The 27,194-nt window shown below is 41.7% G+C and overlaps 2 protein-coding genes and 1 long non-coding RNA gene across 8 annotated transcripts in view; 2 read left to right on the plus strand and 1 right to left on the minus strand.

The window, feature by feature from the left end:
• The window catches only part of LOC110404498, a 57,290-nt gene extending 50,902 nt beyond the window's left edge, over window positions 1–6,388 (plus strand). For all 3 annotated transcript variants that reach the window (XR_002442279.1, XR_002442280.1, XR_002442281.1), the window contains exons 2-4: window positions 1,598–1,744; window positions 4,898–5,050; window positions 5,770–6,388. This is a non-coding gene — a long non-coding RNA (uncharacterized LOC110404498). The remainder of the gene's footprint in view (window positions 1–1,597; window positions 1,745–4,897; window positions 5,051–5,769) is intronic.
• Window positions 15,130–18,043, minus strand: HSBP1 (heat shock factor binding protein 1). Of its 2 annotated transcripts, none has more exons than XM_021408861.1 (4): window positions 17,892–18,043; window positions 17,329–17,395; window positions 17,012–17,134; window positions 15,130–16,555 (listed from the first exon to the last, which is right to left on the minus strand). In XM_021408861.1, the coding sequence occupies exons 1-3, from the start codon at window positions 17,934–17,936 to the stop codon at window positions 17,013–17,015; spliced, it is 234 nt and encodes a 77-aa protein (XP_021264536.1). In that variant the 5' UTR covers window positions 17,937–18,043; the 3' UTR covers window positions 15,130–16,555; window position 17,012. The 2 variants fall into 2 exon arrangements, with proteins under 2 accessions (XP_021264536.1, XP_021264535.1); XM_021408860.1 differs by having other exon boundaries at window positions 15,130–16,558.
• WFDC1 (WAP four-disulfide core domain 1) overlaps window positions 18,093–27,194 on the plus strand; it is a 110,100-nt gene continuing 100,998 nt past the window's right edge. For all 3 annotated transcript variants that reach the window (XM_021408859.1, XM_021408857.1, XM_021408858.1), the window contains exons 1-2: window positions 18,093–18,933; window positions 21,706–21,874. The gene's annotated coding sequence lies outside the window, so the exon portion shown is untranslated. The remainder of the gene's footprint in view (window positions 18,934–21,705; window positions 21,875–27,194) is intronic.

A 27,194-nucleotide genomic window follows, 5' to 3' on the forward strand; every position in this document is an offset into this window, starting at 1 on the left:
GCCAGCTCTTGAGGCAAAACGTCAGTGGACTTGTATTCTTGCAGATCCATTACCTGTGATGGTGCAGCAAAAGGCTGGAGGGGGGGTAACTGGGGACTGTTGGCTCTGATTTTTTTCCTCGTGAGCAGAACTGAATGGAGGCTGATGTGCTTATTGCTCTGTCTCCTTATGAGTCAGGAGGGCAATTTCATTCTCTGGGCTGTCCAGACTGGAACTCTCATGAATGCTAAATTTGCATTTCTTTGCAAAATACTCTCTCTGTATTATTTTTGAATATGCAATTACATGGCAAGCATGCTTGTATTTCTCTTGATGACTGTGTTTACAAGACCAGCATTTGCAATGCTTTTAAATCTGAGATTACTCAGTCTAATTTTAGAGCTGTTTCTTTCTCTTGTCTATGTAAAACCTGGTGTTACCAACTGAAAATTGGCCTCAGCTTCAACTTATAGAATTGAAAACAAATTATGTGATCAGATTTAAAAAATAAGGAAACATTTTCCCCTACGTTATTTTTCATGCTCATGTACTCCTCATTGCTGACACACACTAATACTATACACATTATAGCATGAAGCTCCTCACAAGGTCCCAGATTCCACCTGAGGAGATGGGGAGATGCAAAAGAGATGCCCTGGTCCCCAGTTCCCATGGGAACACCAGGACAGAGGTGAAGGAGTAATGCAGAATGTCAGACCTTTCCTTCATGTTTGTCTTCTCACCAAAACAAATTGAGAGCTGGAGAAAGGTGTCAGCTTCTAGTGCTGGAGAAACATGTCTTCTCTGGCCACAGCTGTTAGGGCAGGATCCTCTTGCTTTTATTTTCCTATCAAATCTCTCTTCACCCCACTCTCCCAGTCTTGTTTTTAGTTAGATTTCTTGTTCCAGAGAGCTGCCACCAAGGCTGATGGGCTAAACCTCTTCATATCAGACTTGTAATCCTGGACAGGGAAGCTCTGATCTTGAGGGCAATGATGGGAGGCATGCCTGCTTATGGCCATTTTCACAAGAGGCGATGGGCACATTATTGTTGATTTCTTAGCGGTTTGCAGTTATAAAAAATACTTTGCTCAAGCTGATCCTGAGTTTTCTGTGAGGACATTTCCATTCATGACCTCTGCCACCCCACAGAGGGGTAGCAAAAATTCCATTTGTTTTTATGGTCCATAGGTCAGTTTATTAGGAGAATGTAGAGGTTTCCCAGCTCTCCAGCACAGGACCAGCAGTAAAGCTACCTCTTTTGGCTTTCCCAGCGACCTTCTAAGTGACTTTATCCATCAAGGACACCAATTAGCAGTCATTTAGTCCAATAGGATTAGCTGGAGACTGCTAAATTCATATCATGTATGTCTCTGAAAGGCCAGAGCCAGCCTTTCCTTGCTGCATTGGGTATGGGCATTTGAAAGGTGAACTGTTCTGTATTCTATTTCTTATCCCCTTGGGCAACAAAGTCATCCCCTGTAAAGCTGAACTTTAAATATGATAGTTATTAAGGCTTGCCCAGACTTGAGATTTAGCTCATATAAATTCTGACAGAAACAAATGACTCCAAATTGTGACCAAACCTTTCTTTCTCCCTGTTCCCCTGTCCTTCCAGGTCTGCTGTTTGAAGAGGAAGCTGTGAATAAGAATAGCACAAGAAGATAAACAGCTACTTCAAAACAAATTTTTCCAGCTCTCTTCCAAATACAAAACGTTATTGCTATGTGCTGTGCTGCAATTGAAAGCAACTTGGTTGTGACAGGTACTTTCCTATTTTAAAGTTGACTCTAAGAGCAGGCAACAAGTGGAGGGGGAGTAGAGCTTGTCAAGCTGCACTCACTGTGCAGTAAGGAAGACGATGTAGCAAGATGCTGTTTCCTGAGTAAAGGCTCTATCAGATAATATATACGAGTTGATGGAAAATCTGGCAGATGAAAACAAATCCCAGATCCCTAATGCATGTTAGGGATCCCTAACGTGTATTAGGGTGTATCTAGATCTGGGATTGAGGGTCTCTGAGAATTATTTCTGGTTCTTATTGCTCGGCACATCAATTCTCCACTTTGTCCCTGTTCTGTTCCTCCTTATTTTTCTTTTTTTTTTTTTCTCTCCTTCTTCTCTGTTCATGAGTCAAGCACCAAAGAGCAATTAGTGTTAGTACTGCAAAACTGCACTAATGTGAGGTCTGACTTCATGTCAACAAATGCACCAACAATCATGGCAGAGATTTGCATCTGTAAAGGCTGGTATGGAAGACCACTACCTCTGATTCTGGGGGAAAGAGGGATTGCTACCTCACGCTCAGCCCGCTCCAACTCTTGTTTTGGCAGGAAGGAGCACTGATCAGTCACACTTCCCATAGATGCAGCACAGGTGAAACTGGCAGGAAGCCCACAGCCGTTTTGTTCCTCACAGCAGTCTGCTGCTCAAGGCAACTGCTTGTTTTGCTCCTACCTGGAGCTGGCCATGAAAACTGACTGCCATTAAAGACAGCCCACATAGCACATTTGTCAGTTCAATTAAATTAGCTTAAGATCTTGTCTGTTAAATAGATGCAGCTTTCTTACATATTCAAGGGCTTTTTTTCAAGGACTCCGTGTACAGCATTGAGCCTGCCAGGGCTCTGACCTCATTGGGCATCTTGAAGCAATATCAGGTGCTGACTAAATACAGTTTTATTTAGGGTGAAAGAACATGTCCTTTGACTTAAGATAATGGTACTCTGCAGAGCTGTGTGAGTCTGCTATTAGCCAGCGGTCTCTGTAAAAATGCTCAGTGATGCTGCAGAGGGAAACAGGATAAAACTGAACTGTCTTGTGCCAAGTGATAAAACCCTCTGCATATGGCTATACTACTATCCTTTGCCCTTATAATGCCTTTCACAGAAGGATCTTGAGACATTTTCCAGACGTTAGTTAATTAATCTCCATAACATCCCTGTGAATTAGGTGACTTATCTGCTGTTTTACAGACGGGTGAACTAAGGCGCGTAGAGGTTAAGTGTCTTTCCTGAAGTTAAACAGTGAATTAGAGGGAAATGTTGGGAGTAAAATGAAGGGCTACCGTTCAGTTTAACAGCCATGTTCTTTCATCAACACTGTTCTTAGCCGAGAAAGCTACTCTCTCTCTCTCTAGACCATGTCCTATTTAAAGGGAAATTGGTTAAGTTCAAATATTTCTATGGGTGTTTGCAAAACATTAGCTCATTAGTAAGTATTTTACTTGTAATTTAAATACATGACATGGATTCTTGGGTATTAAGTGGAAGATTGTACTATGTAAAACAGTGATTTCTTCTTTGAAGCCAATTAAATCCTTCTCACAAGGGAACAAAACTGTGTTTAAAGACACCAACCGCATGTGTGTGTTTTGTCAAAAAAGCACTAACACCTCAAACTGTAATGTATGTTTTTGAATGGCTTCCAAGTCTGGCAGTATAAGCTCTCTTGCACCTTAGAGAAATCGATTTTCTGCAAATGTTCAGCAGATTCTTTTGATCATATCTTTTTTCATCGGAGAAAAAAAAAAAAAGAACTACTGAATTGCTTTGTATTTAAGCAGACATTCTGGAAGTCTGAGAACATGTGTTTTATTTGCAACTTTTTGACAACCTAGGGAAAGGAGGTAGGTATTCAATACCCGTCCCACATGATGTAGCCTGTCCAAATCAATATATACAATAGGAATGGCAACAGTCTTGGAGAGGTATAGTTGCCACCTGCTTTTTGGCAAGTACCATATTTCCTGGCATACAGCCCATTCATCTCTGAAATGCTCCAGCTGCTGACGATCTGTTCTGTTTTAATAAGATGTTTAAAAATCTCCAGATGTTTGTGAAGAACCAGCACAAAGGAGATGATCTATTTGACAGGCAGAATGTGAGTACGGGCCTCAAAAATACTCCATTGTGACTTCCATGATTAATATTGACGTGTTGAATTTGGCAGCTCTCACTGAAGCGGTCTACTGGCAGATGGTGAAAGAATGGAAGGGGGTTGGAAAGAGAGGCAGAGAGCCTTTCCACCTGCTGCTACCCAGTTGGTAGTCACAGTGCCTGGCACAGCTAGGGAGGAAGAGGAGGCTGGAGGGTAATACCGCTGCACGACGGGCTGGGTGGGCTGTACGTTCTGGTCCTGCATCCCTTCTTTTGCTGATGACAAACTTAGGATAGGTCATCAGTTCTTGTCCCACAAGGGAAACAAGTATTCGTGGCCTCCTTCCAACCTGCAACAAATTACCATTGTTCTTTCAATTAATTTAGCCTTCTGCTTAGTGTGCAGCAAATGTATAATTAGCTCCAGGAAGACAGAAATGTTATTTCAAAAAACTGTTTGAAATATCCCGAAGAGGCATTCCAGCAGGCTTTACCCAATATTCCTTTACCTCTATTCCCACTTTAATTACCAATGAGCCTCCTTGTTTAATGCTGTTTTATGGAGCTACTCTTTCCTTCTCTGCTGCTATTAGAAAGTTGCTGATCTGGAAAAACCATGGAAAGTGTCATGAGAAGAATCATGGCAGAATGAGCTCATTTTGAAATCACTGTTCAAAACTACAGTGGAGGCTTATGGGTTACGTGAGTCTTTCACGCCAAAACACTGAGGAGCAGGGATAAATTACCAGAAGAATGCTGAATCTGTCATTCTTTCCTCTTTTTGCTTGGGGAAATGGGACAAGCGTTATGGGTGAAACATCTCCTCTCTTGACTACGTGTTCTCTTATGAGAGTGGAACAGTGAAAGCATAGAGGCACAACATAAATTTCACTTTCGCTGTAGTCCAAAATTGTGCTTATCTTGCATTTGTCAAGATGGAGTTTGAAAGTCAAGTAAATATAAAGAAAGTTATTTTCCTCCGCAAGTAAGACAACTATATGATCTGTGGCTTCTCTGGATTCCCTGCCTCACTCTCCCTAGGGTCACGGGTTTTTAATAACCTGAGCTGCAGCAAGAGAAGGGTACCAGGAAGGATCCATCCATCCCCTCTCATCCATGATGCCAGCCCTCAGGAACAAAAAGATTTATTTCTTCACACCTGATGTGTGTTTACTCCAATTCTACCTCACTGAGGTGAGTTGTTTCTGATTTTCTGCTGGAGTAATAAAAAAAAAACAAACAATTTTTACAAAGAAAACACAGATGCTACAGATTCTTGTTTTGCTTGAAAAGAAGTTTTAACCTTCTGCAACTACTTTTGTAGCAGAAAGTAGGCCAGAAATGCCATTACCTATTTGGTCATCAACACAATTTCTTTTTTAGGATTCTGACCCATTTCTATTTTTCAGGCACAGGGCTTGCTGTAAGTAAAATAGCTTTAGAATGTTGCCCTGTTTATGTTCAGTTTTGCAATATGTATGCTGAATATGTATGCCCACAATGGTTTTATCCAGTAGTTGATGTGCAGCCTGTGGGCTGGGCAGAAATACTGCAGTCTGCAGTGACTTAGGACAAAAAGTAAAGGAGACTAATCTGCCCAGTTTCAGCGCCTTGGGGAACCCAGTTGTTGTCTGACCCCATATTGTAACAATCCACAAAGGTGCTGCTCTTGGAATGTGTCTATATCTCTCTTTTAAACTGAGGTAAGAAAATGCATTTCCTCAGCAAAGACAGAGCTGAAGGAAAGGAAGCAGGCCATGAAGGAGACTGGCTATGAAAAACTGTCGGACTATGAACTTTCTTGCTTAATTATGTAACTTTGAAGTTAATTCCCTAAGCCTAAGCAAAGCAGCTTTGCTGTCTGAGGTGTCTCTACATCCCCAGTGAATTACCCAAGTGTTTTACTTACACAGGCAGAAATCATCCAACACCAGCTGGAATACAACTCACTGCTGAACTGGGAAGTGGCTCTGAAATGACCAGGGAGTTTAGGACAGGAAATGAACGATGCTATTATGCCCAATTTCAACTTCACAGCAATTTTGGGAGGCAGAATGTCAATATCTAGTCCACAGCTGGGCCCTTGGGCTGTCAAGCCTGAAGCTGAAAGCACCCTGAGTCCTACCATCTGTTATGGCCCAGCAGCAGCACTCAGTGCCACGGTATCTGAGCATCTAATGGCTACAAGGTGTAAGGATCTCCGTTGTACTTCTCATCCAGAACCCAGTTCTTCCCTTAGCACTGTGCTGAAGCATTGCTTCATTACAGAGGGTAGAGTGCCATCTACTGAATCAGGTTGATGTGTTTCTGTAACTTCCACAGAAATGTGAAATGCTCTCGTACCTTTATCGATTTGTCCTCGTGCTCTCTGCTGACTACTCCACTCCCTCAGCTCAGACCAAGTCTTGCCGTGTGTTCTGGCTGGAGCTGAACACTGGTGATAAGTGATGGGCAGTAACAGCATCAGCACTACGTTACAGTCACGTGAGCAATTTCAAAATCCCATTATTCCAACCTCTTACCTGTATGGTTTTGTGCCATTCTAAAGACTATATGACAGATTTTGTAGAAAGTATCTTTATCCAAATCATGTATTTTTCCGTTTTTAGGATCTTTCGCTGTTGTATATATGCTCTTAAACTCTGAGCTCTTTGTGGGTGGTTATTGCAGATCCCACTTATTTGAAAGCTTCCCAGCTGCACTTGTAAGGAAACACAGAGCACAGCTGATCTGTGAGAGGAAAGGAATACAGGATCCACCCAATGGCCCAGAATCCTGCAATAAATGGAGATTGATTCTTAACTCAAACAAGCATTGAGCTAATGAATTAAATCGTGTGGTCCTGGGTGTTTTTGAGACTGTATACATCTGCTATCTAAAGGGGAAAATGAATGAGATTTGCTCCTTTAATGTAACCTGGAAGGTTTGCTATCCCATGGGCCGTAGGTTTGACAGTTGTAAATGTTTTAGTGTTCCTTCACTCTTTCCCTTCAGGCAATAAATCTGTTCCTGCTCTTTGGAACAGAAAAAAAATCAAGGGATTGCTCTTGTTGTCATCACGAGGCTCAGGCTCCTGCAGGTTTCTAGGCTGTCATTTGGAGGCTGCTGAATTATCTTGCTGAAGGCAGAGATGAGGAAGTGTGGCTCTGAACCTAACCAAAATTGAGGGGTAGGCTGGGTCTGGCCTGTGGGTGCTCCCTGGTGTGATCCCTTCAGAAGTGATTTAGTTCCAACAGCTGTACTTGAAAAGCGATCAAATCAAAGCAATGGCTAAAACACAAGACTTGTGTATTTTCCACGTCAGCCAGCTTTCCTGGGCTCTTAAAACAGCAGTGAATAATTTTTTAACTGAGGCAAAACTCTTGAGCTGTAATAAGCTCCTGTGATCAAAATGTAGCACCAGGTCTAAGACACCTGCTCAGAAACAAAGATATTTCTGTCTTTGAACCTACAAAAGTAGTTCCTGTGTCTGTTAGTAAGGATTTTGCCACCCAATTGATGATTCAGTTCTGTGCGTGAGAACAGTATAAATCTGATCAGTTAAAATTGCCCTAAGACTTGGATTTGACAAACAGTTGTAACAGCAAGTGGGGCTGGTATTTATAAAGCAAAAATTTGTTAGGGTTTTTTTTTTTTTTTAAGTATTGTAATGTTATTTGTGTGGTAATTCTGAAGAATTAAGCAATGTATGTTTATCTCATGAGAAAGCGTAATCTGTAGGAGTTCCTCCTACCAAAATACACAAGTGCCTTGTTTTTAATAAAAATGTTGACCTGCCTGATCAGTTCTTGCTGGCTGTAGTTTTCCACCTTTGTATGCATCAGCCAAAGGCTGAAGGATGACAGGCTGAGCATCATCTTTGGATCAGAAACACAGGAGGGTCCAGTGGGAGTGCTCCACAATCACAAAACCTCACTGAAATTTCACTGAGCATCTGCCGGAACTGTCAGACTGAATCTCAGATGTGAGAGCATCAGGAACAGGCCACGAGATTAACTGACTTCTCAAGGTTTATTCTAGCATTTTTCTATGAGTCTAAAACCAGGAAAGCCTTAATGTTCCATAGCTGTGGTCTGCGGTTCCAATTCCTGTTTAAAAGAAATGGCTTTCAAGTAGGCTGGCGTTGTGTGGCAAATAGCATCTCCCAGCCTGGAGGAAGCGTGTTGCGGATAATTGTGTATTTATGTCGTGCTATGAGAGTGTGCTCACCCTCACCTTGGAGCTGGAGGTGCTGCTCACTGCACCCTGAGGTGAAGAACGCATCTTTGTCCTTGCGGTGATGATATGTGCCCTCAACCCTTTCTCTCTCTGAGAGCTGAAACTCCCTGTTGATCTCCAAATAATGTTTTTTTCCTACTCAGGCTCTGTTAATGCACGCTAACCTTAGTGTAAACAGTTTTACATAGAAAAATTCCCTCAGGACAACTTCCAGCTTGATTTTTGAGGAGTTGCTTAGCCGTAATCTTGCAGAATTCTCTGGGTTTCAAGCGGCGTGCCTCCTGCCGAGGTGTTCTGCCTGCTGATGATAGGAACTCAAGCTGTTCACTTGGTTTAGGCAAGGGCACTTGAAGGACAGCTCTCAGCTTTCACCATCCCTCCCCATCCTGTATGAGACAAACTGCAGAACTTTGGCAGAGTAAGTGTCACAGTCCCTTTCCTGAGTAACCCACCTCTGAAAATTGATGGGTGATGCTATCAAGGATGAGCCTCTTGTTTCTGACTTTCCTAAGAGGTTGCTATAGGAAGATTTCCATTTTCTTCTGAAAATGGTGAGAAAAGGAGTAACTGATGCCCGAAGTGAAAGCAGTCTGTCCTCAGCATGAAGATTTACTACAGAAACACCAGGCAGATACTGAAGAGTGGATTTGGAGTTTGCAGTAAAAATAAGTGTTCACTTAGTTCCAGGCAAAGCTCTCTCCTGCAAATTATCTGCTTCTTTATATAGGAATCAAGTTTATTTTAGCAGGCTGCAACACCAGTACTGTTGCAAACATAGAGAAGGTGGCTACAGTACTGTACCACTTAGAAGCATTGCACTACACTGCACTACATTGCTCTACAGACAGCACCCTTGTACAGCCTGGTTCCAAATGATTCTATGATTCTAAGTGGCACTTGGGTGATCCACACCTTCATCTGAAGGGGAAGAAATACCTGCATCTCCACCTGCTGGTTTCTGAGTCAGGTACACGTGCCTCCATCTCCCCATGCCTTCCAAGTAACCATGTTTTCTTGGATAAGTCTTTTCTTGGAAAATTCAAGGAGGGTATGAACAGTTTGCCCCACTGTATCTTCCTCACAGAACATAAGGCTGTATTTCATCGTTCTTCTGGACAAGTACTCGGTCTGAGATGCCTGGCAATGGGCATTTCAATGGTGGACTCTATTTATACACAATGTATCTCAAACAACAAAAGGTAATGAATCACTTTACTGGTTGTATGCATGCAATTAATAAAGCATTAGTAATACAGGGGATGGTAGCCCATGTTAACATTGCCTGCCAGCTAAATTCCTATAAATAACTCTCTGCTCAGATTTCACTCATTTATTTTTCAGTGCACAGAATACAAAATAATTTGTCCTGCAACAGTGGCTTGGTCTCCTTGTTAACCTGGCATGCTGTTTCCTTTGGTAGTGAATGAATGAAACTTGGGGCTGTGTTAGAGGCTTCAGAACACTTGGCTTGCTTCACTGAGCCAATCCCCCTTACATTTCCCCACGGTAGAGTTGTACACAGCAAAACAAAGCCAGCACGGGAATAGAAGGTTTGCAGAAACTGGAGTTGTGGGTAATGCTGTGAGGAAAATGAGAAGATAGCCTCTGGCAACTTCAGGCCGAGCTGCTGGGATCCTAAGGCTTCTGCAGCATGGGACATGGTGACTGCTGGCTCTCCCCACCTGGAGACAGTTCATATTGAAGAGCTGTAGTCAATGACAGATGATTTCAGCGTTCATTGCAGGTGTGACTGCACCTATATATTCCTTGTAGCGCTCCACATTCACCTGATGCTGATCAATCATTCTTTCCAGGTATAAAACGTGGGGTTCAGAGGAGAAAATCTACAGCAGGACCCAGCGAGGTGAGTGCATTTGGGTATTAAACATGGCTAAGAGAGATTTCAAATTCCAATCATGACTTTTCCCAAAGTATTTGTTCTGCCCTATCAGCTAATACAGCAATGGTGCATATATTAACATCCTGGAATTGAAATAGAGATCAAGGGCATAGGGTATAAATTGGTTTTGCAGCATAACGTTAAATAATCAAACCATACTGGAGCAGCCTCTGTGACAAAATGACTTACATTTTTGGTGCCGCTTTTTAAATGTGATTATGCATTTTAATTGTTTAACTTCAGTCTGTGGAGTAGTTTCAAAGATGTTTTAAAATAACTTACGGCATGAAAAGCCTCCTGATCTTTAAATACACCTCAGGTTCAATAAATTTGTTTTTAATTTCGCGTGATGTGTGAAATAGTAATTTTGTTCAGTGCTTTCAGGGGAGTGGAGAGGGATTTTATAAAACAGGCCAGGACAAGGAGGCTACAACTGCGTGAAGGCAGGAGGAATTTCCATGCTGCTTCTCATTATGCATCACTGGAAGAACACAGAACCCCTGTAAAGCTCACGGTGTTTGGAGGAGCGGTGCACTCCTGCCGTTGTAAGCCTCAGAATGAACAGCACCGTGGTAGAATGGGGCTCCAAACAAAGATACAAAGGTGGCTGGTTTGTCTTGCTCTGCTGCTTCAGCCATCTATCTCATGGTCACCCCCCAAAGCAGAGCTCTGTCCCTAGCTCTAGGTGGTCCAGCTGAATGTAGACCCGCTGATGAACCTCAGTGAATTTGCTTGAGCGCTCTCCGGGTCCCCTCCCATGAACATGAGGCAAGAGTGGGTTCATTTGAGACATATCTTACAAGCTCAATAACACGTGAAAACTGAGATGGAAATCTGTACTTTCTATGTTTTTACTCCTGACTATTTAGAGAGCAGAAAATCATAATTTGCAGTGCCAATTGTCAGTATTTCTAACCAAATCATGGCTTAAATCACTGGAAAGATGATTAAAAAAACCCAAAAAACAACATAAAAAAAAAAAGGCAGATGGTGTCATTCTGCTAAATGTTGCTTACGGATGCCTGTTGTTCTAGAAGTGGAATTAAAACAAGAGCTAAAGTTGAAAATTCAGGCTGTTAATGAAGAAAAATGCAATTTTGTTCCTCTTCATGCAGTAGAGTAACACCAATAATTTGGGAAAAAAGTCTTGCAAAGAATTTCCAGAGAAGTGAATCCTGGTTAATTGTCCTTATAGATGCACCCCGCTCTCAGTTGCATGGTACACTTGTTGGATTTATTAAAATGACACATCTATTTGTTACCCTCTGATAGGAACCTGATTAACTGTTTTGCCTGACTCGTGGGAGATCCAGCCATGTCTCTTCTAATAAATGTCGATTACATTTGTCATTAATTTTTACATTTGCAGTCCCATTAAGTTTTTAAGAAGGCTTGGTCTATTTATAATATGTTTCTTTGTGTGTTAGCAGGAGAGCTGGCTTCACTCAAGAAAGTGTAAGGGTTTCTTTGTTGTTTTTTTCTTCCCCTTATATCACATTAACATTCATCGACAATCACTCCTTCAGCTGCTGGAATGAGGGATGTTTATAACAGATAATAACGTGGCTGAGGTCCTGCCCTCTTCTCACCTGGGTCCTAAATGCACAGGTGCTAACAGACAGCCCTGTGTCTTACACCGTGCGTCTTTTCCTCTGTGTTATCAATTGCTTTAATTTTCCCAGACTACACAATGTCTGACCTGGATAACATTGGCCTCCAGGCGTCTCCAAGTGTGAGTGGAAACAGCTTCCAGGAAAACTCCCTGTGTTGCTCCGAAGGAATCTGACATTTCTAGGTCTTTTCCAACCTAGCTAATTCTATGATTCTGTGCCAGACGATACAGACAGCTGGGTGCAGTGATTTCCTCCAGCGTGGTGGCAGAGGGTTAAATGTGAAAGTCTTCTCTACGATACTTCAAATGGATTTGGTCATTAGAAAGAAGTAAGCGTAGTATTTATTAGAGCTGCGTGGAAATCAGAACTTTTATCCCTTGTGAAATTTATATTCTTGGAGAAGGAGGAATTAGACTGAGCTGGGATGTTATGAGCAAATGCTGAGGGAGGTGCCCCCTGCAAGTGTGTCAGCCTGACCCGGGGCAGTGTGTCAAGCAATCCGCCTGGCCTGGGCTGGTGGAATTCCTACGCACCTGTGAGGCGGCTATTGGCCAAGTGGTTCTCCACTTGACATCTATAGAAGCCAGAACAAACCTTTTGCTGGAGACCAGCAGACTACAGAGCATTATTTTCCTGGATTTTTTGTGTGTTTTTTTTCCTGTACCTGTAATAGAGGTTTGCGCAAATGGGTCACGAGTCTGCTGTTTGGGTTGTCACAGGGACACCAGTGGTTCTGAGACTCGACATACAAATAACTCCATCCCTTCCCATTCTCCAGGTGCTATTTCAAACAGGATTTAATCTCTTGAGCAAGGATTGCGTACACTGCAGCTTCATAAACTGAAGGAACATTTACATATGTATTTAACTACCAGAGCTTTATAAATAAAGTCAGGTCTCTAGCAAAACAACATAAAAGAACATTTTCTATTAATATATGCACATATTTTCAGAGAGACAATATTTGTTTAACAATTCTTATCTCAGGGGTGCTTATATGATGTAAAGTTTTTATTCCCATGCCTTATTTTCCTAATGACCTCATTTCATTGCCTTTACATCAGAGCCAGAAAAAATTCTCTGCAAGCACCAGGCCTTTCAAAGCACAGCGAGGCTTAAGGCTCAGGAAGGGATTTGTATATCCCATTAATTTTCTTAATTGTAAACAAAGCCTCGGTGCCTTGTGTAATAACCACATTTCAAAACAGCATGTGGCTCATTAAAGTCCTAACATCTGAACTTGTGGAGTAAAGGTAACCAAATAATTAATATGAGTAGTGTTCCTTTGATTAGTGAGTGTGTGCCCACTAGAAGGCACTATCTGCTAGAGAGTTAGAAAATGAGGGAGGAAAGAGCTTCACATAGAGAATTCCACAGGAATGCCTCCAGAACAGCAGACAGGTGCAGTTTTGGAGGATGGACAGCGTGCCTAGCCCGTTACAGCTATTTCATAGCAAAACCATAAGGAATCAAAATGATTTCCTTTTTGTAGTAACAGTGACAGATGTGTTTGTAATAGGAAGGAATGAATTTCTTGAGCTTTTTTGAGATAGAACTGGTGAGCAGCCTTGGCACTTCCCCAGGGTTTGGAAGAAAGGAGGGTGAGGTCTCTGTCTCACTGATGTCCACTGTAATCTCAAGGCAAATCAATTTCCCATGCCTCATTCCAGCTACAGAAAGGAACCAACAGTTGTTTATTTGGAGTGTTGAGGCACTAAGTCTAGAGGAAGCCAGATAACATGAAGTTGCACAAATGTTTCTTGTCTTCCTTGACAACAAAAGATTGCAAGAATTGCAAGATGAAATCCTAGTAATTCCTTCTGAGCTCTGTCCCACATCAGGCAGCAGCACAGGCCACCGTACTTACCAGGAATCTGAGGAAACCTTCCTTGCTCCAACTCAGGGAAAAGAATGCTTTGCAATGAGCTCTCGCAGACAGCAAGTGTCATAGCTCAGGGTCTCTCAGGCCTACACCCAGCTTCGTTCACTGTGTGGACCACACGGGGTTAGCTAGAGAGCTATCTGCATGCAGTTCTATTTACTATCCATTGTCTTTAGGACAAATATTAAATTAAAAATCCACTTAAGGTCTTCATAATTCTGTATCACTTATCAGTTGGCCTAAGCGTCTCAAAATTGAGATTTATGTTTTGGATGTCTGTAATGAGAGTATCACTCCTGCTATAAAGATAGGAATTAATACAGCAGAAGAGACGAGACTGAAGTTTCAGATTAATTTTTGTTGCCCAGTGTAAGATGCTTAGGCCAGTATGCACAGTTTTGTGCATTTGAAACAGCTTCTCTGATCTCCAGTTTGTTCCTGGGTTCTCAGACAGGAAGCACTACTACTATTGACTGGCTCTGAAAAGCTTGGCTGAAGACTTGCATGGTGTCACTCAAAATTTTTGCCAAAGATTCTATTTGTTGTTCCCAATACAGATTTTTTTGTGAAGGTGTTCCTATACTCAGTAGTTCCCCGGCAACTGCTTGGAAACAGTGGTGCTTTCCCCAGAAACAACTGAAATCGAGTAGTGAAGTCAGTGCTGAAGAAAAGCAGGGGTTGCAGAGGGTGGTAGTAATGAAAATTTAGACTAGAAGTAATGAGGTAAGAGCAGAGACAATGGAGAGCCTGAGAAACTTGGTCTGGATCAGGGTCGGGGGGGATTCTACCTTCTCCCTCCTTAGTTTGTTTTTCCTTTTCCCTGGACCCACAGATCTCTGTCTGTGTAATTCTGCACCTCGTGCTCATTTTTGAAGAATATATTCACCATCTCCTTACCTGGGTACCAGCCTACTAAGGAAGGGAAAGAATGAAGAAAATGACAATTTTAAGAGAGAGCATTTCCTATCCATCTCACCTCCTCCTAGATGGCACCTATCCGAGCAGAAACCGTCTCCCCTGTTGCAGGCAGGCAGCAGCAATGATCCGCAGGCAGAGCAATTTACCAGCCATAGCATGGGTCCGCTGTGATAATGAATTATTATGCAAGTCTGTACAAAACTGCACTAGTTCTGAAAGCTATGGTGGATGATGCATTTTCTGTTTTGCAAGGAAATCGAGATAGGGTGCATTTAATCAGCAAACATTTGTGAAAACGAACTGTAAGAGGTAAATAAGTCAGTAACAAAATACAACAGTACGTTACCACGATGAAAGCAAACAATTTGGCTTTAAAGAAAGTGGTTATGTGGACTTTAAACATAGAGATAACTAAGCACAAAATGCAAGCCACGGTTTCAAATGACAGCCCTAAAGAGAACATGGGAACTACAGAGCTTGGCTTAAATGAGTATGTGAAGCAGTTTTCTTCTTACATAGCGTGGTTTCAGCTGGGGTAATTTCCTGCGGGTCTGGTCTATATTGTAGTTATGTAGTAAAAGGCTGATTTAGTAGGGCATGAATTGTGCTCAGCCATTCATTATACAGAATATATCTATAGGCTAGTCTACGTTCTACAGCGATTGCGTTCAAGTCTTTCTATAGCTTATAACTAAATTACAATCTCTTGTGTTAGATTTTGCTTTAATATACATAACCTGGCTATTTGGTAACACATCATAATTTATTAGATTTTGAATGACATTACAAATAGCCTAAGGCTGGTATCACAAGATATATTGATACAGTTCCTATGTTCACAAAATTCCCCTCTCAGTTTTTATTACAATTTCCTCTCCGTTTGGAAAAATGACCTGTCATATTGCCTTCATAATACACAGGTACTAATTTAGTGGCATTCAGAGAGCAGCCTTAAGCGTGGGCCACACGTAACTGCTGACTGCCACTCATGTTTTCTTACATTTATATTTCAAGCTACAGTAGGATTGCAATGATTGTCAGTAATATGTGACATTGGTCATTTTTCTTCACAGCAGTGACACAGTACAGACTTCTCTAAGAACACTTTTCATTGCCAAAACACTGTAATGTAATCTGTTGAATGTCAGGCCCATAAATGCGGATATGACTGTAAAACCGAACCCCTTCCTAAACCAAGTGCTTTGAAGAGTCCCAGCTGTTACTCAGAGTAGCCAGGCTCTACAATTCTAACTGGATTCCCCCCTTTTTTGTTATTCAATATATCCTTGCTTTGTTTAGCAAACTTTGTTTTATACAACAGATCAGAGATTTAAACTGAAAGGCCACATGCAGAAGTTCCCACAATCCCATCCCTACTCTGTAAAGCATCAATATTTTAATCATTACTGTTCAAAGATGCTCCTAAGTGACACGTTGTCAGTTTCAAAGTATAGTTTTACAGTGTTAAAAAAGCAGAATCCCATAGTGAGATTTTTTTCTAATTGATAATTCTTTGTCTCTCTAACAGATTTGAATGGCAGTGGTAGCTTTGCTGTACAGATGTCTCTACTGTTAAACACGTATTTGTTTTACATTCAAGGAACACACAGGTAAGGTAATATCATCAACATGAGATATGATTTTGATATTCAATGTCTTATGTTTCCAAAATCTTCTTACTACATTTATGAGGAGAAAACAATGCACTCATCCACTAGTCAAGAGACTGATGCTTGGACCTAAGATTAATGCCAAGTTTCAAACTTGTGCTTCACTCCACAAAGTTACGTAGGACAACTGAAGATCTCTGTTTGACAGAAGTCACTAGCTGTTCAGCTATCAAAAATGAAATGCCTAGAAAAAGTATAACAGGGAAAAAAGTGACCTCACCAAAAAAAATACACCCGGTAGTTGAGATCCATAAGATCTGTGATTTAATAACAACTAATTGATCCTCATAACAAGAATTCGAGAGGTGAAATTACAGTACACAAATTGAAATATAAACTAACCTATCCCTAGCTATACAATATACATTAAGAATGCAAGCTTTGTAATAATATAAAAATGCTTTTACACACAGTAGTTGCAAAAAGCTGTTCTGTTAATTCCAAGGGCTCGTAGAAAAAAGCAAAGTCTTCCAGCATTCACCTTAAGTTATTGGCAACCTGCTGGGGGAAAAAAATAATAGGAATATGAATGAGAAGAATTTTTTAACCTAGAAGCGACCTCTGAATTTCAGACACAAGAGGCTGAGACACGTCTTGTTTAACCCCCTTAAGAAACCATTGATCTAACATGACACATGTATTCATTTTCCAGTTGCTTTCCATGGATTATAAAAATTAAGTTCAGTACAAACCAAAACAAAATTTTCATGCTCATATATTGTAACACACACCCCTTGCTTATGCTGGAATATTTTTGGCATTCTTGCATTGCCCTCATCTTGTGAAGAATGCTTAATGCAGATTCTTGTATTATAATGTACAGCGCTGATCTACAGGAATTTCAGACTATCTCACAAATCAAAGGAAAAACTCTTTTTTTTTTTTTTTTTGTCTTTTTAAGTCAGTAATTTCTAGCAACCTGAGAATTTGTTTCAAGGCAAACGACTGTCTCACCTTAACTCTTGTTAGTAGTAGCAGGGGTCTTGTTCTCTCCTTCCAGTTCTTCTACTCCTGCTTGTGTCATGAGGTCTGCTATATTTTTCTCCAGGTCATCTATGCGGCAGCTCATGTCATCAAGTTCTCTGGTTAAGGACTATGATTGCAATCTAGTAATGGTCAGGTTCTTGGTTTTGTTTTTGGTTGTGATTATGGCACTGCTCAAACTTTTATGGTCGGTTTAAATGTATCTTACAAATCCCACTGGTAAATATACATAAAGCTACTTCTGCATTCAAAGTGTACAGCGGCCCTCTGGCTTTAGAAAAGGATATTTCGTCCAATTATTTGGTCGGACATGGTTTGAAATTTGTCCTGCATTTGCTGAAGCAACGTCTGCACCTAGTAGAAAGGGGAAAAAAAGCTTGTTTTGCTTTCACTACAGAGGTCATCACAGTAGTTGTCTTCTCTTACTAGAACACGTAACAATCTGTTTCTTTCAGCGTTCCACTCAACAATGCACAAGCTTCATAGCACAATTCCCTATTGTGTTATATGTGCACACAGACAAGAATGGAAACTCACAGGGAGCAATTTTAAAACGCAGAAAAACCTGGAGCGGACGGTAGCTGCTTCCAGTACCCTGCATTAACCGAGCAATGACACTCTTCTCTTCCCCCACAACCCCGTCCTCAGCCACATCCCTCCCAGACGCAGGAAACTAACCCGAGGGCACGAATAACTCTAGAAGTGATTTCTAATGAGATCCAGGCAGAAGGGCCCAGAGGGCTGGGCCCCAGGAGGCAGAACCAGAGCCCACGAACGGGGCGAGGCCAGGGGCTCCTCCAGCGCCTGCCCTGAGGGAAGCCGCGCTCCCCTCGTGGTCCCCCGCGCTCACCACGGCCGTGAGGTCCTGCACGGTCTTGGGGTCGGTCTCGGCCATGGCCTCAGCAGCGGCTCCGCACCCTCCCGGCTCCACAGCAACGGCGCTTCCGGACCTCGCCTCGACACTTCCGTTGCCGAGAGCTCTCGCGAGAAGAGGAGCTCCCGCGGCATTCTGGGAAGTGTGGTCCGCGCAGCCGCAGCAGGGCGGGAAGAGGTGCTGGCGGGTGCCGCGTGGCGGTGAGCCCTTCTTTACCGCAGGGGTGTTTAGGTTGGAAAAGACCCGCAAGATCAGCAAGCCCAACCACCCGCCTAGCACTACAAGTGCATCGCTACGCCGTGGCTCTCAGCACCGCATCCACGCATCCCATAAACCCCCCCACCCAGAGATGGTGACTCCCCTACCCGCTGGGCAGCCCGTGCCAGTGCATCGCCACTCCTGAGGAGAAATGTTCCCTCATATCCAGCCTGAGTCTCCCCTGGTGCAACTTAAGGCCATTCCCTCTGCTGTGGCTGGGCCTCCTTGCCCTCCATCACCTTCCTGCTGGCTTTTAGTCAGCAGTGTGCTGTATTTGTGTTTCCCAGGATGTGCCAACCCCAGTCAAAATGTGGCACTTGGCGCGACTGTGGGAAGAGGAGGCATTAAAATGTCTTTATTTCCAAGAGCATTAAGCTTAAATGTAGTCTTATGCTTAGAAAGAAAACTTCCCGCATACTGAGATTTAGTAGTTTTGCTGATGCTCTTTAAAAGTAACTTTGCAAGCTGGGGACATTACAAGTGCATTTTTTCTGGCCTCAGAAACGGTGCTGTCTGAGGCAGCCTTCACCTTTTTCAGCATTTAATTTAAAAGGGAATGAGGCTGCGGGTGACCTGGGCTCAGAATAGGGCTGGCTGTTACGGGCTAGTGGTGGAAATGAAGGCTGCTGCTGCATGGATTGGTGATTGAAGACTTGCGTTATTGCGGCGTGTTGTCTTCATAAAAGAAAGAACAAATAGCAACGTCACGTGCGTTAGATTGGATGCATGTCTGCTGCAGATGAGTGGTATGGTCCTTAAGGTACTGTAAAGCTTCGTACACTGGATTTTTGCAGTGGGGATAGATGCGGGATTGGCATTTCCTAAATGCAAATTTATGGGCTTTTCAACCAAAGCCATGCATCTGTAGTTTTCGTTTGTGAAGTGAATTGCGGCTTCATTATTATGTACTGAGAAGAGATCTAAACAAACTGAAATCAACAAAAACACTGAAGGTGCATTTGTAAGTGAAGAACATTTCCCATTAGCAGTGGGTAATTCCCAAATGTCTCATTTCTAGTGAAAGCGGATATGCTGGCACGCTTTGCCTTATCCCATAACTGGTAACAAATGTGAGATGCAGGGCATTTGCTTTATTAATGTGCCTTTTGGAACACTGCAGTAGTAATAAAAAATACAATTTGGTCTTAGTTTGGGGAAATGTTGCCTGTTTAAAAGTAAATATAGCTTCTAGTTCTGAGAAAGGCTAAGAACTTAACTCCCATTTGTTTGTTCGATGTGTTTACAAAAGACCGTTGTTTTTATGACTGTTTTTTGAGTGACATAAGCTACTGTTTTGGAAAGGCCATCATACCTGGTCTGTAAGTGCACACTGAAGAGATGTCTCAGATCCCAAGTGCTGATGTGAGTCACACAGCAGGCAGTGCTGCAGGGTCAGGCCAGGCTGTCCTTCAGCTGCTGCAGACCTCCAAGGGACATGGGACAGCAGTATCTGCGAGGGGCTGTACCTTCCCCTGCTCCATCTGAGCACGTCTCTTCCAGAAGCAGAAGTATGGGTTAGCCTCGTCTCCAGCTTTTTTCTTGTGGATGCTTTTGTGGCTGCTTGCCCGTTTAAGACCTTCCTGAGTTGGCTTCCACACTTTGTAACTGTGGCCATACTGATAGTGGTCCTGGCAAGTTCAGACAGGGAACTTTGTAGATTCAGCTGCCTCTTCTAGCTCAGAAATCCCAGTGGCATGTTCTCCTTCAGGTTTGGAGATGTCTTAGATGGTTTTGACCTGTCAAAACTTAAAATTTGTGGTATAGCAGTCCTGGTTATGCAGGAATCCTGATCAAACTAATAAGGGGATTCTTCGTGCCATTAATATTTTTTTTAAATTATTGAGTAGCTGCATATTTATCCTCACATAAATTTTGGAACTATTTTTCGTGGCAGGATCAAACATTTTCATGATTCACTTCTTAGCATGGCATAGTTAGACAACGACTAACTTAAACTTGGCAGGTTTTTTTTTGTCTTCTTTTTGAGACCAAATGCAGAGAAAAAGCTAAGTAGGGAGGACTGGTAGAGTTAATGATTCTCTCAAAATAATAATCACAATTTACTGAAATGCCTGGAGATGTGGAAGGCTGAATGCTCGTTAGCTTTTTACTGACAAAGTCTTAATTTAAATTGTACGGAGATGGAGGACTGTTAGAATTTGTAAAGAGCCTGTTGTGTTCCTTAAAATCAAGGGAAATTTACAGAGATTGATTTAAGAACAGTTAATGAAACTAATTTGAAATGCAGGGATGTGTAATTCCAATGCAGAGTGCTCGGCCCATAGAGCAGCAAGGCATTGTCAGGCATTGTACAGCAGCAGCACACTTTCACTTGTCCTGAGAACTCATAATGAACTTTGCCTTTGTGGAAATGTGACAGATTTCTGGCACTGGCATCTTTAGATTTGTTCCTGTTTACTCTGGTGATGCAGAATTAATGCTTAATATAATTATAATCAAGGAACCACTTGAATAAAAAAGCTCTTAATTTAACAGTTTATTTTTTATGCTGGATAATGTAAAAATCACCTAAGTGGTTAATTCTACAGAATTAATTTTGTGTTTGCTGTTATACCTCCTTTCCGGTAATCACAGTGCAGGGATTAGGCGGCTGCTAATGAAATGAAAGGGTAAATAAATCCCAAAGGCAATTGTTGCAGACGGTTGTTTCTGCAAAAGACTGCGTTCTTGCTGAAAACACCATTGTGGATTCAGTAATGAGCTCAGAGAGCTGCAGTCCTACATCCAGATCTCTTTCCAATTGCAGCTCTTCCAGAGGACCGTTTTTCTGATAGAATTCTGGGGTACTCAGTGTTGACAGTTTAGAAAAGATGTTATTATGTCTGTGTACCCTGAGAGGCAATAGTAGCAACAATACTTTGTTTTGACCATCAGCTCTTATTTGGGCTCCTGGATGACTCTCAGGTAATTGTGGTGGTATTGTTTGTACCGTGGATGTGCACTCAAACTGTTGCAACCATTCTTGCTCCTTCATGTGAGTGTGCTGAGTTTATGGATCTTAAGGTACTCAGCACATACAATCAGAAATATGTTTTCTGTATCGAGCCAGAGACTTACAATGACATCTTGAGAATGAAATTTCAATATCTCATTGCAGCCTGAGTTGCTCAGGCTGAGAAATTAGGAAAATATAACAGAATTCATTTATTACTTCCAGAGGAACAGCACTCTTTAGAGGCTGTCAGCTATACACGAGGTCAGAACATATTAAACAAAAAATTCTTCTTAGAATCTAACAACTGTGAAGGGAAAACTAAATGTTCAATATCGTGACTTGTGAATATTTAACTAGTTAAAGCACAGTGTGGAAACTGCATTATGAATAGAAAAAGTGAGTTGGAGCAAAACAGAAACAATTTACTGTGCTTGTTTTCAGATTATTCTTCAGCAACTAAAATAAATACTCTAGTATGAGTAATTCTTACATGAAGTTCACTCCTGCTAAGGAATTAAATTCTTTTTGCTGTAGTCATTGTGCTCCAGTAATTTATCCTGCATCTTGCCTTTTCAGTCTTCGATGAGCTGGATGTTACCTACCACCAGAACTGATCGAGGAGTGCTTGCTTCCCTGCGCGCTCCGGATCTTCTGGGCCGCATGCAGGAAGAGAAAGAACAGCCAGGATTCATTAAGAGCAGGTGGATTTCATTGCAGAAGGTCGGACCGGAGGAAAATGAGCAAGGTAAGATGTGGAGATAGGAACTGTATTATCAAATTTCATATGTTACTCTTTCACTGTCTCATTGCTCCTCATTCCCCCACTTCATTTAAAGCAAAGCGTGGCAGTGTGTGGCAATATCAGTTACCTAATAATAACTGCTTTGTATTTCATAATAATGTTAATACATTCCTTACTGGCATATCTAGGGCCAGGACAAGAGGAACTGTGCTCAGTGACCACCCTATAAAAGAACAAAGAAGAGATTGTGAGATTATTCTTTGTTCTCTTCAGTGGTACTGATAGTTCTGTAAGGAAAAGGACATGGCATGTATATGAAAACAGACATTGTGCTGGTAGAAAAGTTAGCTGAATATCGATACTTTTACTGTCAGTACGTGAGTTTTAAACTACTAAGATATGTTTTACCTTCACACTATCATCTGTTGTCTGGTAGACTCAATGTTCAGAGAAGGTTCTCAAAGTGTCTATAATTAGCACATGCACAAGAACATTTGTGTGCCTCATCCCTGGAGGTGTTCAAGGCCGGGCTGGATGGGGCCTTGGGCAGCCTGATCTGGTGCCTGGTTTAGTGGTTGGCAACCCTGAGAAAATAGAAAAGAGAACTTCTGTGTTGGAAGGCAAAATGGGAGAAAGGGAAAGGGCCATATTCTACTAATATGAAGTTGCAGTTCTAGAGATAACAGTCTCTCTAATACACTTCTCCTTCACTGATAACCTCAGGTTCAGTCGTGCCCTTAATAACAAATACCGGCTGATTTTTTCTGATGCTCAGTACCTTAAAAGCAAAATGTTAATGTACAGACATTAAATCTTTCATCATGGCTACCTGGAATGTGGACCATGCAGAAAACTGAAATGTTTTCTTCTCACGTACATTGACATTTATGACCTACAGTGTCTGGAGGCCTTCATTTTTGTAAGCTCGAAGTCCATTTTCACCTTCAATTACAAGTGTTCCAGAGGGCATCTCATTAAGGTTCCTGAATAAAGCAAGCATGCCATAGATACAAGGAATAATTTTGTTCTGCTAATTAACTGTAAGCGATTGGATTTTTCAATCAAGTAATTAGCAGGAGTGTTGGCTGTAAATTTCTGTGACAAAAGGCGATTTGCTGCACAGAAAGAGAGGAGTTCTTAATGGAGATTCAGTTTCTTTGAGAAGCAATACCAGTGAAAAATTTTCTACCTTGTTGGGCCTGGCTGTAGTGTAGGTGGTAGTTCTTGGTGGTTGCAAAGGTCACTCTCCCCGTAGAGTCACTGAAGTGTTGCTTTCAGAGGTTCTTGGGTGGCTGCTGGCATCCTGAACCTAGGAGGTGCAAGGTCCCAGGGGGATATGAAGCTTGTGTCCGATCCTTGGAGGAATCCTCCTTTGCTTTCAATCCTGGTGTTTCCTGGTGAATCAGGCTGTTCTACAGATATACAGACTGCATGAAAAGGAATTTGCTATTAATCACAGAGATGTTCTTAGGCTTCGAGAGACATTTCAGTGCTTTATCCACAGTCTGAGCACTCAAGAGCGAATGTCAAACTATCGTCTGATTCATTTCCATGGAAGTTTGTTGTTTTTGAAGATGCCAGACTGTTTTGGATTTGACTTTGAGCATGCAGTCCTACTGTTCACACTCCCAGGTTAAGAAAACGATAGTCAAAGTGCTAAATAACACATTTAGTTTTGCTGTAGCTTTTCTGAGCTAGAAGAACTGGAATTATACTTGTGCAGCAAAGTAGTTTACTTGCAGTTTTAAATTGAGATTATAACATCTAGAAAAACTGGATACTCTTCTGGCAGCCTTTACATTCAGAGCCTAATCGATCAAGTCAAGGGATTACTTGAAGGTTCACAGGAGTATAGTACAATTAAGTTGTTTTGTGCTTCATCTCATTTAAAAATAAGCCCACATCTTTACAATTTTATCCTATTAATTAACCTTGTCTACTTCTTTGACAAAAGAGAATGTGGACTGAGAGTCTGATCCTGCAAATGACTGTTGAGGCTTGGATACTGCAAAGTGCATCCCAGCAATGACTGTAACTACACAATAAGATATTGTTTCACCTTTCTGTACCTGAGATATCATTATTGTCATTAATTCTAGCGTATGAACACTGGTTCTAGAGAGTGTTTTCTGACAGACATCGATACTGTTATTCTCATGTCTTCTAACTACATTCATTATATTTGTCATTCTGTTAATAGAACTTCTCTGCTATAATGATTTTACATTTTTGTCTGAATTACAACTGTTGTCACTTTTCAGTCTACCTCCCTGGATAGCTTGGTTGCTGAAGTCCTTATTTCTTTGCACAAAGATCATACAATGATTTATTTCCTTGTTTTAGTTTTTTACGCACAATAATGAAATGCTCTTTTATTTTATTTCTTGCCTTCTCCTTGATGAGCAGTTTTGCTTCGATGTTTTCTACCTTTTGGACATTAACTTCCTACCCAGAACTAGCTGAAAAGAAGTGAAAGTATTCAATTTGGACTCCTTTATGAGAAATTCAAAATGAATACTTTTAAAAGGTATGTTTAGAAGAAGTAATACACATTACCACAAAGAATGCTATTAAGTCTTGCAATTCCTTTATGGGCCTATCAATTCCTCAGAACTAAACATTAATCATGAGCAAGTGCCTGGCACTAGGATTGTTGTTCCTTAAATTATTTCTGATACTGTTTTATGTTCAGCATTAACTTTGTTGTTTGGTGGGGGCATAAACTGCTGTGCTTAAAGTTGTCTGACATCCATTGTAAACAACTATAAACTCTGCTGTCTCCTCTTTAGATTTGTTGTTTGGTCCTGGTTTAGGGTCATGTAAAAATCTCAAGGGCATCTCAGCTCAAATGCACTTACCTTTCATATACAGTCATTTGGGAGTATGAAAGGAATCTTCCTTACTTGTTCATGCTGCTGTTTGCATGTCAGATGCAGCTGAGCAGAATACTGAGGGTGATGCTGATGACAAATTAAAAAAGAAGCTGGAATTTTAAATTTTGAATGGAGTTGGATGAAATTTCTGCGAAATTTTCTTAAAGAATTCATTGCTATTCCTATTCCTGTGAGCAAACAAATCTGGGTGTATTTAATTACCTTAACTACTTCATGTGTGGAGAATAGGCAACTCTTTTCAGTGTCTGCTCTGACAAGATATTTTTGCCCTCTGTTGTTACACTGAAAGAAGTTTGGCAAGGAAGATGCATGTTAATGGCTACGTAGCCTAGACAGCCAAATTTTTCCTCATCAAAATTTGAAATGTTTCCTTCCAATTCGAACTCTGCAAAGCCACGAGAAAGGTGTCATTTGCAAATGGACAGAGGTGGCACCTGGAAAACAAATGGAAGCCAGCAGGGAAGCCAGACCAGGAAGGAGGCCAATTAAATGGCTCTGCATTCACTCTGAATAATGGGGCAATTATGAAGGCTTTGCAGAATATGTAAATCTGTAACATCGCGCATCTTGGAGCAGTGAGAGCCCGTCCCTACACTGAATGAATCTAGCAATAAATTCCTTTTGATTCCAGGGCGTTCAGAATCAGGTCAGTGCTGAGTTGTTTTGCAAAACAAACCCACTAAGGAATGAATAAAACCAGCATTTGTTTGTTCAGTGTAATGACAGGAAAGAGAAGGTTTTCTAACTGCAACATCTAAGCAAACAGTGGTCTCCATTTAGTTTCCCAGATTACTCATTAAAATTCATTTCCTGCCCAAACTGGACGCCAGCATACGCTGTTCTTTAAATGTTAGGAACGTTGGAAGTCGTGCCTCCAGTCCTGCAGCGTTCCCTGTAATTGCCCGTGTGCTGGAAGAAGAGTTTCAGTGTGGGCAGCAAAAAAGTACTCCTCTATGTTTGTCATTCTTTCCCTCATTTCCTAATTTTGGGCCATGCTGTTAGCAATTCAGCACAGTGCATAAGCAGTAAATACTATTCTGTGCCTCGGTGCTGGACAGCTGGTACCCCGCGTTTTGTACGGAACTGTTTTACAGCCTGTTTGCTTGGCATGCAGCAGCTCCTGCTAAATTATTCACTTGATTCTGTGGCCAAGAAGCTGGATGTTTGTGACATGTCAAATGAAATCCAGTCGCTACCTCTGATGTAAACAAACTCTCAAGATTTGTCTCTGTCAGTAACAGAACTTTCGATAATGCGATCATCTTCTCCTGAGCTGTCCTCCAAAGGGAGCAGTGATTAAGTGAAGGCAAGATCCTCATCGTGTGACCATGAAGCACTCGTTAGGCCAGTTTAGATCAGGCTGGGGTGGGAACGAGTAGGGCAGTGTCTGTGCATCAGCATCAGGAAAGGAACCCACACCAAAACTCACTGAGTGAAAGTGGTCTCTCCAATAACCATAAGTAGGATTCAGGCCTCAGATGGATCTATTTCAACAGATAGCAGGGTGTGATATATTTGTGCATGTGAGCTACATTTTTTTAGTAAAATCTGTCTTGTTTGGGGTCAGTCCCTTAGGTTTTGGGATCTGACTTTGGATCCTAGAGCCTGCAGGGTGCTGGCACTAGACACCAGCCACCACACTTGTCTCAGTGTGGCTGCCGTTTATTTTTTCAGCTTTAGAGTTAGCGGTAAGGAACGGGGTGGAGTGTAAAAGACAGCAGTAGTCCTATTCCTGCTGCAGGAAGGAAAGGCTGTGTGCTTAAAAAAGTACTTAATACCCAAGCCATGAAATTTAGTTTTCCTCTAGTTGTGAATGTGGCATGGAAGTCACATACAGATCATTTGTTCTACCACACAGCAAAAACTAATAGCTCGAAGGAGAAACTGGTAGTACTTCAAGCACATCAAAACTGTCAATGATACTGATAGGTGCTTCAAAGAGAAATATTCTCTTTCTGACACATGCTTAAGCAGTATCTCATTTCTGCCCAATGTTCCTAGAATATATCTTCTCTTTATCTGCGGGGGGAGTGAGAACTTATCACCCTTTTCCCCAGCCTGAATGTGTCACTTCAGGAATTAGGCCAGGTGATGCAGGAGGCTTTGGAGGGAAGATTGCAGGTGGCAGATCCATTGCCTTGAAGGAAGCTCCTTTGAGAGCCAGAGCTGGCCTGAAAGCATGCACCTCTTGTTGCCATGCAACAGTCAGACAGAACCCCGGGTACCAGACACAGCTCATCCATCATTTGGTGATTTTTCAATCTCCTTTTCAAATGTAGCTACCAGAATTGCACGCAGTCTTTCGGTCTCTGCTTCAGCTGTGCTGTAAAATAATGTTATTACTCCTTCTTATTAGTCCCACACACATACATCTAAAGATCCCATTAGCCCTTTATGCTTTTTCCCCATCAATTTGTGTCAGAGTTTCA

The sequence above is a fragment of the Numida meleagris genome, chromosome 10 (assembly GCF_002078875.1).
Source record: "Numida meleagris isolate 19003 breed g44 Domestic line chromosome 10, NumMel1.0, whole genome shotgun sequence".
In the NCBI taxonomy this organism is placed as follows: domain Eukaryota; kingdom Metazoa; phylum Chordata; class Aves; order Galliformes; family Numididae; genus Numida; species Numida meleagris.